Source organism: Sarcophilus harrisii, chromosome 2 (genome assembly GCF_902635505.1).
Source record: "Sarcophilus harrisii chromosome 2, mSarHar1.11, whole genome shotgun sequence".
NCBI classification, from domain to species: domain Eukaryota; kingdom Metazoa; phylum Chordata; class Mammalia; order Dasyuromorphia; family Dasyuridae; genus Sarcophilus; species Sarcophilus harrisii.
Window position 1 is genome coordinate 464,021,945 of NC_045427.1, and position 14,077 is coordinate 464,036,021.

The 14,077-nt window shown below is 37.9% G+C and overlaps 1 protein-coding gene across 5 annotated transcripts in view; it reads right to left on the bottom strand.

Annotated features, from left to right (window-relative positions):
* The window catches only part of ABCC12 (ATP binding cassette subfamily C member 12), a 79,711-nt gene that overhangs the window by 56,879 nt on the left and 8,755 nt on the right, over nucleotides 1-14,077 (bottom strand). For 4 of the 5 annotated variants that reach the window (XR_004232267.1, XR_004232268.1, XM_031954435.1 and 1 more), the window contains exons 4-10: nucleotides 12,656-12,803; nucleotides 11,365-11,598; nucleotides 8,306-8,479; nucleotides 6,166-6,313; nucleotides 4,996-5,144; nucleotides 2,398-2,505; nucleotides 229-495 (exon numbers count right to left, since the gene is read on the bottom strand). Coding sequence is in view for 3 of the 5 variants with exons in the window: in XM_031954435.1 (XP_031810295.1) it covers nucleotides 229-495; nucleotides 2,398-2,505; nucleotides 4,996-5,144; nucleotides 6,166-6,313; nucleotides 8,306-8,479; nucleotides 11,365-11,598; nucleotides 12,656-12,803 (1,228 nt within the window). In the remaining 2 variants the exon portion in view is untranslated. The remainder of the gene's footprint in view (nucleotides 1-228; nucleotides 496-2,397; nucleotides 2,506-4,995; nucleotides 5,145-6,165; nucleotides 6,314-8,305; nucleotides 8,480-11,364; nucleotides 11,599-12,655; nucleotides 12,804-14,077) is intronic. The other variant, XM_031954436.1, reaches the window with a different exon arrangement.

The following is a 14,077-nucleotide window of genomic DNA, read 5'->3' on the forward strand; positions in this document are numbered from 1 at the left end:
TTTGTACACTGATCCAAAGAATCTGCTGTCCCGAATACTGGTAAACATACCCCTGTGATTTATACATGTATGCATTAAAGTCAGGACAGGTTCTGATTAGAGAGCAAAGAGATAAATAAATGTAATGTCTTTTCTCAAAAATTCTACAGCATTCAAATCTTATCTCTGGATGAACATTAAGATCTCCAGGAAAAGCTTGGGAGAGATACCCTAACATTGAAAATCTACCTTTTTCACAGTCAGACTTATTTCTCGCAGGACTGGGCTTGTCTTCTCTTTTTCCTCTGATCCAACAAGCCCATAGAACTTCAGGTTCGAGTCTTTGGAGGTCTCCAGATCTGGTTTTGAGTTTTTCTTATTACCCTCTTTCCCTGAGATAATTACTCTGCTAGGTTCTTGCTCCCAAGACAAAGTAGCATTTTTTAGTTCCAAGACAGTAGCTTCATCTTCTGGTTGGGTGACATAAGATGGGGGGCTTTTGTTCACAAGAATTTTCTAAAATTAAATTAGAGACAAATTTAATTTTTGAGACACCATCTACCTGAAAGAAACATTACAGTATTTTCCATGACCCATAAATGTAAATTGCAATGTGTAATTTCAGGCTATTCAGAAGGCGTGACAGCAACTTGGGTTTGTTAGCATTACCTATTCAATAAATCTTCCCTTGTCTGGTGTTTTTAGTATATAACATGTCACATAAAAGGAATGTTCCTATAAACTACATTCCCATACACATGTGAAGCTAAGAGTGTCCTTCCTTTTCTCTGATGGGACTGTTCAATGGTTAGACTGCTATTTTAATCAAATCAGGGCACTCTATAACTCCACCCAGCCATTTTCTGAAAGTGTATTGTTTTTCACAGGCTTAGGATGGGAGGAAGCAAAGATAAGTTAGAGAGCATTAATAGTTTAGTGGAAATCCATTTCTGTTACTGGAAATTTTATTAAGAGCCTACTGGATGCAGGACATTGCTGAACACTAGGGCAGGTATTAAATTTAGCTAAAACATGATCCCTACCTTTATGGAGTTTATAGTCAAGTAAGGAGATTAAAAAAAAAAAAATTAAGTAATACATAATAATTGCACTAGAAAAGTACAATACAAAATGTTTTATTAGTTGAAAGGGGAAATATTTTGCAGGGTAACAGGTTTTCTTCATGTAAGAGGTAGCATTTTAGATGTGCTTTAAAGATAAGTTGAAATTTGACAGTGCATAACAGTGCCTTGCATATAGTAGACAGTAAATATTTAAAGGAAAATAAAAATGAAACATGGGAAGAGAGGGAAGAAAGATTCTACTTTTAGGTGACAGTTTTTGAAAAGACACAGAGGCAAAACCGCTGAACTTGTTGAAGCAGCAGAGAATGAGACATCAGTGAGTGTTCTGAGTGTAGGATCAGAAAGGTAAGGGGGCATCAGATTGGATAGGCCCTTGAATGCTAAGCTAAGAAAAACTTTACTTAATAACCAATAGAGAGCAGAGGAAAGGAACAGCCAGATGTATTCTTAAGAAACATCTTGGGATCATTAATTTAGAGCCATAGGGACATAAAAGACCATTGGGTCTAACCCTCCATTTTACAAAAGTGGGACTTGAAGTCCAGGCAACTTATGTTACTTACCAGATTCACGGAGGTATTTCAATGCAATGATCCCAGGTATCTGAATTCAGCCTCATCTTTCTCCTAAACTACAACTATCTTTTGGATGTCTCTTCAGTATTTTAGCACCATTCTTGGCACCAGTAAGTGCTTAATAAATGATTGTTGACTAGGACATTAAATAAAAAAGCCAGAATTTGAGCCTGTGTCCTTTGATAGCAAGTCCACATCTCTTTTCATCTTACTACTGTGCCTTTTTGGCAGTAGTGGGAAGGATAGACTGGAGGAAGAGAGGGGTGGGGTGGGGAAGAGCTTGAAGTATATATCCTGATGATAGTTGCAAGGGTCCTCAAACTACGGTCGTGGGCCAGATATAGTAGCTGAGGACGTTTATCCCCCTCACCCAGGGCTATGAAGTTTCTTTATTTAAAGGCTCACAAAACAAAGTTTTTGTTTTTACTATAGTCTGTCCCTCCAATAGTCTTGAGGGACAGTGAACCGGCCCCCTATTTAAAAAGTTTGAGGACCCCTGGTTTAGTGGGATCATCATGTACAAAGGACATTTTTACCTTTTACAAAGACAACAGCACAGGTAAAACTAATGCTGTACCTTTTCTATACATGTTCATTCAGTTCTGAAGTGATACCTTTCGCCAAAGACCACCCACCTAAGACCTAATCCATCCAATGAGTTTCTGCTGTTGTACCCAGACTAAAAGAATATTCTCCAGACCTAGAAACCTTCCCAGAAATGGAAACTCCCCTCCCTACTCACCCAGAGACAGTTATACCTTCAATCTCATTAGAGAAACGTTAGCTTCTGCCACTGCTTTGACTGAGAAAGGCAAGATTGCAATTGAAAACTTCATTACATTAAACATGGAAATCACACTAAATGCCTGCAGGACAAAAGAAAAGTATGAGGGTTTGGGATGGGCCATTATCTTGTGTCTGAAGCCATTCATTCGTGGGGTTTACATTTATTGGGAGGATAAACACTAAATCAGAGTTTGAAGCCTCTGGGGAAACCTTTTCCCCTCTCCCACTCCCTTTTGGCTTAGAAACAAGGTGTTGGCAAGTTTGAATCTGGCATCTAAGTAAAAATTACATTTAATAATTTCTATTCCTATGAAGTTTTAAGGTCAACCAAGTGATTTCCTCACCACAAATCTGTCTAAAAGGAAGCACATTCATTTAGAGAGGCCAGACCAAAGGAGGTCTCAGAACAGACAGCACTTGTAACTTGAGTATGTTCCCATTTGATTGTATACAATCAAAGATCTAGAGCTAGAAAGCCATCAAGTCCAACCCGCTGGAACTGAGAGAACTGAGGGAAACTGAGGCCCACTCAGACATATGATGATTAGCCCAAGATCACACAGGTCAATCAGAGTTGGGATCTGAATACAGGTCATCTTTTTCCACTGTGCTCCCCTGCTCAACCATCATCATTAATTGAGCTGTCTTCCTATGCTTTTCATGAACTAGCCTCCAATTCTTCCAAGTGGGATTTCTTTGGGAGTTTCTACTTTTAAACTCCATTTGGTCTGTTTGGCAACTACAATTCCTGACCCTGTCTTGAGTCTGCACTTGCTCATTTCTTGGAACCTGCCCATGTCTGTTTATACTGCAGGACCCACTTTGGACATTTTTCTTGCCACCAATATGGCTTTTGACCCAAGATCCCCCACCCACTACAGGAGCAAATCATCTGCTCTGTTCTGCCTTCCTTTGAAGAGAGCAATCAGTTCACCCTGGCCAGGTTCTAGCTTCTGGCCTAGTGTCTCCCCTCATTTCTTTCCTAAGTGACACATCCTTTCATCCCCAGTAAACAGCACCTGTGTTTTTGCTGAGACAATCTATAATTGATGACTGCTCCCCAACCACCCACTTTAAAAGCTTACATCACACCTGCTTTCTTTGAATCCTAAGAGATTCCTGACTGCTGTTTGGCACATCACTGAAGAATGGGCCAGGTTTCAGATAGTTCTTCTGTAAGAATGGGAGAAGTCATCTCTTCCATCCCAGTCATTTCCTTACAACCATGTCCCCATTTTAGACAACAGTGCCCCTCTCTTCAACTCTTTTAATGGTAGATGTGTGCAACAGTTATCACAAGTTTCTCCAGGCCTGCCACAAAGCTAATGACACTGAAGGGAAGGACAGAAGTAGCTATGCCAAAGCCAATGAAATTCTGAGAGAATTTCTCTGGTTCAGTAATTTTAGAAAATATATAGACTCAATTCTAATTTCATTGGTTAAATAGGATTTAAAGATGGAAGACATTTTAGAGATCATTTAAACAACCCTCTCATTTTACAGATGATGAAACAAGTTCAATGAGGAAAAGGAATTACAAGGTCACCCAGTAAGCAATAGGTTCAGAAGTTAAACCAGATCCTCAAAATCTAGAGTTCTGAATTGATGTACTTTGTGTTTTCTAGGGGAGGAAAAATAAAACAATAGGGAGGAAATTTTGGTTTATATCTCAATTAAGTTTTTTAAAAAAGTAGGTTGGATCTTCAGCAAATTAGCCTAATTTGTTCCAGTTTGTGGTTCAGTTCAAATCCCTGGAGTGTTTAAGAGTAAACTATATATGGGATGACATATACACAAATGCTCTTAAAAAAGTAAAATGTGCTATATTCTATTATACCAGACAAATGCAAGGTGTTCTTTATCCCAACAACTCCAGATTCCCCTGGGGCAGAGGGTTCTGGCTTTTCAAAACATCTCCCCCCCCACACACATTTAGTTTCCTCAGTTCTAATTCTACTGCCTATTTCCCATGTAGGTTATTTTTTTCATTGACATTCCTGAAACTGTTTTTCTCTGGTCTTATCTTGCTTTCTTCTCTTGACTTCCCAATTACATTCTGAGTTCTCTCTTGATCTGACACCTTGGGAGATAGTCTTAAATTGCAAAGGCCAGAAATCATCCCTGTCCTTCAAAGAAAATTTTGACTTTTCCTTGTGTCCAAACAAATGTTCAATTCAACAATTATTTATTAAGCTCTTAGTATGTGGTAGGTACTGGAAACACTAGTCCCCTCCAATTCTAACTTTACCCTTTCCCCAAATTCTTACACCATCCCAATTGGACTTTTCCTTTAAAAAAGTAATTTACCCTTTTCCATTTCTTCAAGGCTCCTTCAGTCTGGAACCTTCCTTTACCTTTGACACCTACCCTTGCTCCAAACCCTTGTTTTCAAAAGGGAGGAACAGATGTCAGATTGAGCTACATGAAGGCCTTTACCAATTGGGCCCTGTGTCATGGTACAGAAACATTGGGAAATGGCTACCCTCCCAGATACCACAAGCTTCCCAGAGTGGCAGGAAGGGGATACCTTAAACAGATAGAGAAAGAAGAGACAAAGAGGCTTGTCTTACAACAGGTGCCGTGAGCTTTCTTTTTAAAAGAACATGGAAAGTGAAAGTCAGGACAATGGCCATCGTGGACACAACAGGTGCAAGAGCTGAGTTTCCACTTTGTATAAACCCTGCCCTTTCCAGCAATTTCTTTTCCTTCTTCCTTATGCCTACGAAAGAAAAAATAGTTCAAAATAGTATGATATTGCATGCACAGCACTAATGCTGAGCAAGTCATCTCTCCATTTGGGGCTTCAGTTTCCCCATCTGTAAATTGAGGAGGACTATCTAAGATTGTCTCTAAGGTCCTGTCTATCTTCTGTCATCTTCTGGTGAGCCTATAAAAAGCTATAAGCTTTTTTTGCTAGAAGGTAGGAAAGTGTCCTCTTTTCCAAAACTGAGGATATGTATGTGACATTTTTGGTGATCATGGAAGAAGGACATCATGAGGGTGTTAATGCTTTAGTTCATAGCACTTCCTTTGGCACACAGAATTCATTTTCTAAATCTGGCCTCACATAGGATAATACAGTATTTTCAGCCCCACTTAATTGCTGGTGCAACAAAAGTCTAATTGTAGAACCAGAGAGTCAATTGTAAATGGTAGTTCAGATCATTAACTGGCCAACCACCTGATTCCATGAGAGCAATTATGTAAATGTTCCTGCAATTAAATTACATTTAGATTCTATTTAAATAATTTTTCAGTTGTCTTTTTTTAAGGGAAAAAAAAAGACTATTTTTGAGTCCTAGTTTTCTTGAGGAAATACATCATTCTACCAACCCAATCTATGACTGACAGATGAGGAGAGAGAAGAACATATACAATTATATTCTCCAGTTCTAGTAAATATCTTTAGGCAGCTCTCTTACAGAATGCAATATTCTGGTGAAATACTTTAGTTAAAGATGAATCAGCCTTCTTCCACCATCCCACCTGGACTCTTCAAGCAGCATTATTTTACTGTTTCCCCATAAATATTAAAGCATATATTGCTATCCCATAGAGACTTTGGAGGCACAAAAACAGATTCCTGGGCCTATTACCTAATAAACACATTCATTCTCAAATCCTGAGAAGAAACCCCTTAGAGGCTACTGGAATTCTTTTGTATTTTTTTAAGAACCTTCTTTGATTAGCACATTCTACAAAATAAATGATTCTATAAAGGGAGTCCATGTTTATTCTACCTCGGATGTTGGTTGTAAAGGATTTTTCCCAGGCATACATTTTAATAAGCTTGATGCAGGTCAAAAATTCATTCATTATCTGGACACGATTGTCTGTCATAGTAATGGCAGATCTTCGAAAAGCTGAATTGAGCTTAGCCATAAACATCTGAAATCAAGGAGCAAAATGTTACCTTCATAGAGGATCACTGCATTGCAACTGTGCTAAAAACCAGAGGCTCAAAGAAATAGGTAAGGCATCAGCCTGGGGAGTGACTTTAGGTAGCTTGAAGATTGAGGATTAGGAGCAATGAGGATCCAAAGGAAAAAAGGGAACATGAACATCATCATCGTTATTGTTAAATGGCTAACACTCATTACTTAGAAAGGAGCTGTAACATTTTCTTCCATTCTCTGATTCAGACTTCACTATTATCTGTTATTTTGCCCTTTCATTTGCTTATTTGGATACTTGTCACTACATACCCTTCACAATCCTGATTATCTATTGGCTTCAAATAATTGTTTTTTAAATGAATGTATTTCAGTTAGGTTCTGCTCCATTTCTATATTCATTCTCTCTCTCTCTCTCTCTCTCTCTCTCTCTCTCTCTCTCTCTCTCTCTTTCTCTCTCTCTCTCTCTCTCTCTCTCTCTCTCTCCATGTGTGTCTCTCACAAGACCGATTTCTTGAGAACAACTATGTTTTGTTTTTCTTTGCATCCTTAGACACTTAATAAGTATTTGCTGACTAACTCTACAGAATAAATGATCTTAGTTATGCCCTTAAAAACCACAAAGGGTAGGAACTTCTTCCTCTGTTCCCTCTTGGATTTTGTGTTCAATCTTAAATCATGCTCCAGTCACTGGAGTATTACCTTTAGAGGGGAGGGTTCTCAGCTGAAGACTGAGACACTCATTGTCAGAGCCAATATTCTGTGTCATCAAGATAATAACTCACATTTATAGCATTAAGCTTGCATTCGAACTCATGTATCTTGACTAAATCTCACTCTATCCATGAGGCCAGGTTGTTACGTGCCATAGAAGAGTAAAGGGGGCTGTCTACCTACTGTGATCAGAGAGGCTCCAATTAGGCCTATCCTCAAAACCTTTTCAGTTTAGGATGACTTTCCAGTGCTCATGCTCTGCTGACATAGAATTAAAGAAGCCGAGGTCATCTGTACCTCAGAGAGGCATTGGTGAAGAGCATTAAGGAAGCAAAGACCCTTCTAGCTTTAATAATTGTATGAATCCTGAGAAGGGGAAAGGCATTATTAACTAATAGATTACTTAAATTAATACGTCAGATTAGTTAACAATGAGAAGTACCAGTGGAAATGGGTAAGAGATTAAATTATTATGGAGAGGAAACCAGTAAAAGTGGTGGATCAGGTAGAGCCAAGTTGAGAGTTTATCTGGTTACAATATGTATCACTAGACATCAGGATAGTTAGCAGAAGGATGGTAAAGAAGCTGGAAAGAAATCTCAATTGATATAACCACCTACTGTTAGCACTGGGACATGTCCCTTATGGGTTTTAATGTCTAGAATTTTTTTTATTGAATGGAACTTAGATTGATATATGGTTCAGTCAGCAGAACTTAAAAGGATGACTGTAGGTTACTCCTGATTCAGAAAATTTTAACTCTTTCACTCCTTAAAAGGCAGTCTTTGTAAGTTGGTGAGAATCCCTCCACAAGTTCATCACCCTATGGCTAATATTCTGTTGAGTTTCTCTAAACTTATAAGTCTGATCCTGGGAAAGTAGCCAGGCACTCAGTTACCAAGCCTATACACACTGTCAGCTCAGGTAATACATAACAGAGTATATTCTGCTCTTAGAATGTTGATGTTGCACTGTAGGACAATGCCAGGAAGGTCCAAATGGCAATACCTTTTTATCATTTCCTTCTTAATCAAAGACTGCAAGTATAGAAAGTTTGAGGGTCAAGATCTGTCTCTGTCTTGGTCATTTCAAGATCTGAAATGGTCTCATGGCAGTGCAGCGAAATATGCATTATCATTGTAACAAATTAAGACATGTTTCTTATGCAACATGTAGTGAGGAAACTTACACATTTTTCTGGACAAGAGACTTTAAGTGTCCAGATATATTTGAATGGTTTGCTTCAAACCAGCAAGAAAATCAGAAGCCCTACCTGAATAGGGATGAATATCACATATACAGATGTCCCAATGAGAGCTGTGGGCCCCAGGATGAAATAAGCATACACTGAGCATACTGCCATCAGAACAGGAATTGTAGCTGGCAGTGGACAAAATAAGGCAGCTTCAAACAAGGAATGACCATCACTTGATAGTATATTGATGACCTGAAAAGAAAATACACATGTTCAAATAACAGAAGGGCCAACTTTTTTTAGAAACATTTCCTAGCTCACTTTTTCCCCAAATTGTCATGAATCCTTAGAAATCCAGTACTAGAAATAAAATCTGCCTCAGATATGACCAATGCCCAGGGGTCTGTCTGTAGTAGGACATAAAACTCGCAGAAAAGAGTTGAGCTAGGAGAAGCATTTGACAACTCTAAGAAAGAATGCAGACAACCATACAATAAACCACATACAACTGATGCCCAGGAAGCTCATGGAGTCCATGCATGGAAAAGTAAACCCAGAGAGTAGGGTTAGGGATGCCAAGAGACCTTACAAAGAATGCTCCTCAATGCTACTCCCACTTTCTCTCTTTAGCATCATTAGGAGCAACCTTTCCTCCTTTGAATTTTAGACTATACATATTTATCACCTAGTTCAGATTTGAGAAAAGATGAATATCCTAGAGATTGAAAGATAATGGTCACCAAGATCTGAACTCATATTTTTGGACATATACCTTAATAGTCCCTTAAATATCCTGTTTTCTCCATTTCTCAATCAGTAGATTTCCATGTTCCAGAGTTTCCATGATATGATCTTCCACTCCATCTCAGCTATACACAGAGGTGGTCATACCACTTACCATCACCCACAACTCTTCAACTTTCATGTACAATTTGATAACATTTTATCATATTATATTTCTTTATATCTTATGATCCTTAACCTTGTTCCTCATTCTATTTTATTTACCTGTCTCTTTCAAGATACCTCCCTTTCATTGGTTCTGCTCCCCTACTTTCCCTACCTCAAACCCCTTAGTGAAAACATTATCCTCTTCTCTCATGTTCTTTGCCTCTTGTGTCTTACCAAAACATAAACCTAGATTACTTTTACCATCCACACCTCTTTTGTACTTACTCAGATGCTACTGAACAGAGCTAAAAGAAATCATAAAAACTTGCTATCTGTTCTCAACTGGACCCTTACTACAACAAGGCAATTGTTCTACTCTATCCCACCTTCCTAGCAACTATTTCAAACTTTCTTGTTTCTTATGAAACCTCCTTAGTTATTTCTAAGATACCTCTTTCTCCCTCTCTCTATGCTGGTGACTTTGCCTCATATTTCAACCATTTTTTTTTAATATGGAAGCTGTTTGCTTCCACATATTCTTTCATCTCTCACATCAGAGAAATCATCCTTCTCCTTGCCAAAGTAATCCTTCTATCTCCTGTTGGTTTTTTTCCCAGTAGAGTGCTCTGATTTATACATATTCTTGCTCTATTATTAGCCTCTTCCTTTTGGTTACAAACAGACCCAGTCTCCTCCATCCCTAAAAAAACAAAGCTAAGACAATGAAACCTCTCAAGTGTTACTATTCCCACTAGATATTTCCCCATTTCTTTCATCCCTGTTGTATCTAAATTCTTTGAGAAAGCTTTCTTCATTTGGTTCCTCCACTAATTCTTCTTATCCTGTCTTACAAAACCCTCTGTGATGTGATTCCCAACCTCATTGTTGAACTGAAACTTATCCCTTCCCAAATCTAATGACCTTTTCTCAATCCTCATCCTTCTTCACTTCTTTGCAGCATTTGATAATTACCCTCTCTTCTTCTTTAGCTTTTCATGAAATTTGTTGCTTCTGTCTCTCTGGCCTCTCAGTTTCTTTTGCTGTTTCTTCATTAATGTCACACATACTAATTGTGTATGTTACCCAAGAATCTATCCTAGACTGCCTTGTCTTTTACTCTATCATATCCCTTAGTGATCAGCTCCCTTGATTTTAATTATCATTTCTATACAGATGATTCCCAGGTTTCTATTTAATGACTTAGTGCCTCTCCTGAACTATAGTCACAAATCACAAATTGCTTTTAGATATCTCAAGCTTCATGCACAGGTAGGTATTTTAAATGTAATACATCCAAAATAATTCATCTTTCTTTCAAAACTCTCCCCTTTTTAACTTTCCTGTTTCTGTCAAAGACATTACCATCCTGCTAATCTCTGAGGTATACTATTCAATATCCTTCCTGGCTTCACTCCTACTGAGCCCATATAACCAACCTATGCCAGATTTTGTCATTTCTACTTTCACAGCATCTTTCATATATCTCCTTCTTTCTCTTAGGCCTTCATCACCTTTTACAGGGATCATTGCATAGACTTCTAACCGATCTTCCTGCCTCAAATATCTCCCCACACAATCTATCCTCCACTCAGGTATCAAAGCGATTTTCCTAAAGTATAGGTTTGATAGTGTCAAACACCTGCTCCCCCTTTTTACATTGTAAATTCCAGTGACTCCCTTTTATCTCCCATTTATATCTCAAATTTAAAGAGAAATGTTGTAAAGACTTACTAATTGAATATGAGGGGTAAGAAGTTGAGGATGATAACAAGCTTATGACTTTGGAGGGGTGAGAAGATAGGATGATTATGCCCTATAGAATATTAGGTCAGAAAAAGGGGAGAGTTTTGAGTAGAAAGATAATGATCTATTTCGGGCATGTTGAGACATCTGTAAGACATATAATTCAAGAAGTTCAAGAGGTATTTGAATATGTAAGTTTACCTCAGTATATTAACTAGAACTGGATATATAGACCTGGGAATCATCTGACTAGAGATGATAATTGAACCAATGAAAGCTTATTAGAGCATCATATGAATAATAAAGTACAAAGAGAAGAGGGTTCAGAACAGCTGCAGAGTTCTCTGAGGGTTCAGAGTTAAACCTTTAACCTAGCCATGATTTTAAGCCTTCCACCCTTTTCACTGTCCAACATTACCAGATACAGCATGCTGAAAAAGAAAAAAAAAAAGAAAGCTCACTTGTCAGATTTATTCTTCTAATATAAGACTCTGGTTGCTTACCTCACCAACAGAGATGTGTGTCAGAGTCTTGAATGAAACCAGGTTTTCAAATGCAACAGTTGAGATGGCAACTTTCAGCCGGATGGCCGTACGATAATTTATAGCCCAGGCTAGTGCCCAGAATAAAACTTTAGTAAACTCGGTGAAAAAAAGGGCCACACACAAGGCAATGCCAACGAAGACATTCTTGGAGGTGCTTTCTGTGTACTGGAGGATTTGGTGAATGAGAACCGTCTGCAAAACAGCACAGAGTAATAAAAAGCCTGGGGCTCCCCAGTGCAGCAGCCTGAGTACCAGACACCAGCTGCAAGATAAATGCTTATAGGGTGTTTTCCTTCCACAGAAAAAGAGACTTTTCTACATTAGAGGGAGTGAACTGACAGGTGCCAAAGAATAGCAGCAGGTCATTCAGAAGGAGATCTGATGTTGAGTCACCAAGTTGATATCTGACCTAAAAAGAATGAGCTCTCACAATCAGGGTAGGGCATCCTCAGAAGTGAAGTTTCTTATCCCTATTTCCAGCCAGTATTTGGTACATTTACCCTCTACTCATGGTTACTCTCTTCCTGCTTTCATTTTCCTATTACTTTTAAAATCTTTCACCTTCTCCTTCCTCTTCAGACTGGCTCTTTGAAAAAGTTCTGATTACCTCACTTAGTCTGAGATATAAGTGACAGATTACAGTTCAAAGTAGGATTCCTTCTAGGGGAATATATTCCAGGGTGGAATCCCTCATACCTTCAGCCAGAAGAAAATTATTTTATGAATACAAGTCTTCTTAGTTTCCCATTGTTCATAAAATCTTACTAAATTGGTGACTGTCATATATATATATATATATATATATACATATATATACTGATATGATGAAACATATTATGTGTATATACAATAATCTATATTCTTAATATTAGATGATCATAGTTCCTTTTACACCTCTTACTGGGAAGGTTCTTCATTCTTTTTCCTTGAGGCATTCAGGAGTAGAGTATGGAGTCCAGCTTAATTGTTTGAGTAATATTAAAGATCGGTGGTTTAAGCCAATACAGTATAATACCCCATGGGAAATGTCAACTCTCTGACCCAGAAAGTAGACCATCTAATTAATTTTAGTAATTTTAGTGATCATTGCTTTACTCAGAATTAGTTTTTTGAAAATAAGTCTCTGAGCAGATATAAAGATAATGGTGATTTAATTTTTTAAAAATTAACTCAAAAATTAGTTAATGATATTCTTTGTCAGTTTAAATACCTAAATTATGAATCTATGTAAAGGCAAATCCCCACTCACCGGCCCTATGGCTGCCATGATTATACAAAGGAAGTTGACTATGGTATCCATCAGAACACGAGTTCTTTGAAATCTCCAAACCACTCGTCCCACTGAAGCTTTTTCTGTACCCACTCTTGCTACTTCTTCTTCCCAAAGGAATCGAAACCTGTGTTAGAAGGGATGGGGGAAGAAGGAATGATATCATATTTCTACTTGCTCTTTTTATTGTTCACATTCATTCAACAAACATTTATTAAGTATTTTATATGTACAGAGAACCATGGTTAAGTGCTAGAGGACATACAAAATTTAAATGATAGTCTCTGCCCTCGTAGAACTTACCATCTAGAAGGGAATAAGACTTCAACAGAGCTATTATATTTAGCTGTACATCCAAAGTGCATCAGAGAGCAAGAAAACAGACTTATGTGATGACTGAAGGGGAAATCAGCAGTAATCACAAAATAGTATCCAAGCATAAATAGTTATCATAGAAAACCTTCTTAAAGGATTTGGGGGTAACCAAGGCATTGCCCCTTCCTATTCCCTTCCTCTAGGATTAAAGTAGTATTGCAATGACTGGCCTTGGTACCATCAACTTTTGTCTCCAGGAATAAAGATCAGGATATACTAGATCCTTTACTTCTCTCTGTTCACTTTTTTTTTTATCATAATTGTCTTCTTCAGCATAATATCAAATGTGAAAAGAGGTTGGAGGATATGAATTGGAGAGGAAATTGTAGCAAATGTAGTTTTCTCATGATATTAGTATATTCCCTAGTTATTCCCCCTTAATGTTATGGCAAGTTGACTATAATTAAGATCCCTAAAACCTTTGCCTTGAAAAGAGAGACCTATTCAAGAGTTGCCATTTAAATCAATTTTCATAATATTTCTTAGTGATCTTGTTACATCTTAGTGGCTGATTTGAGTGGTTACTCATTGTGCTTTAATTTTATTTCAAGCAAGTTTTTAAAAGGTAAATCAAGGCTTTATGTAAGAAAAACATTCCTAATAATTAGAACTATTCAACCCTGGTTGAGGTTATCTCAGAGCAGGAATGAAGAGAGGGGCAAGTGATATTTGTTCACTTTCTTTGGATGGTCTCAAAACAAAATAACTTGACTATTTTGTAATGGGGATTATTTTTTCAGGTATTAAGTTGAACTGAGTATTCCCTGAGGTCCCTCTTCCAATCTTGTAACCCTGTGATTCTGAGGCATGAGCAGCATTAAAATTATAGCTGGTATCCTATAAATAAAATAGGATTAGAAAGATACATAAAACAGAAAAGAGAGAAAGCGGTATCCCCAAAAGATCCTGCTAGATCATGACAGGCCAAGAATCAAGACCTCCTCCCTGAAAAATAGCCCTACACTTAAGAGAGATGCCCGCTTTGTACAGGTATTTACCAGGAAGTAACTCGGTGACTAAGTTCTC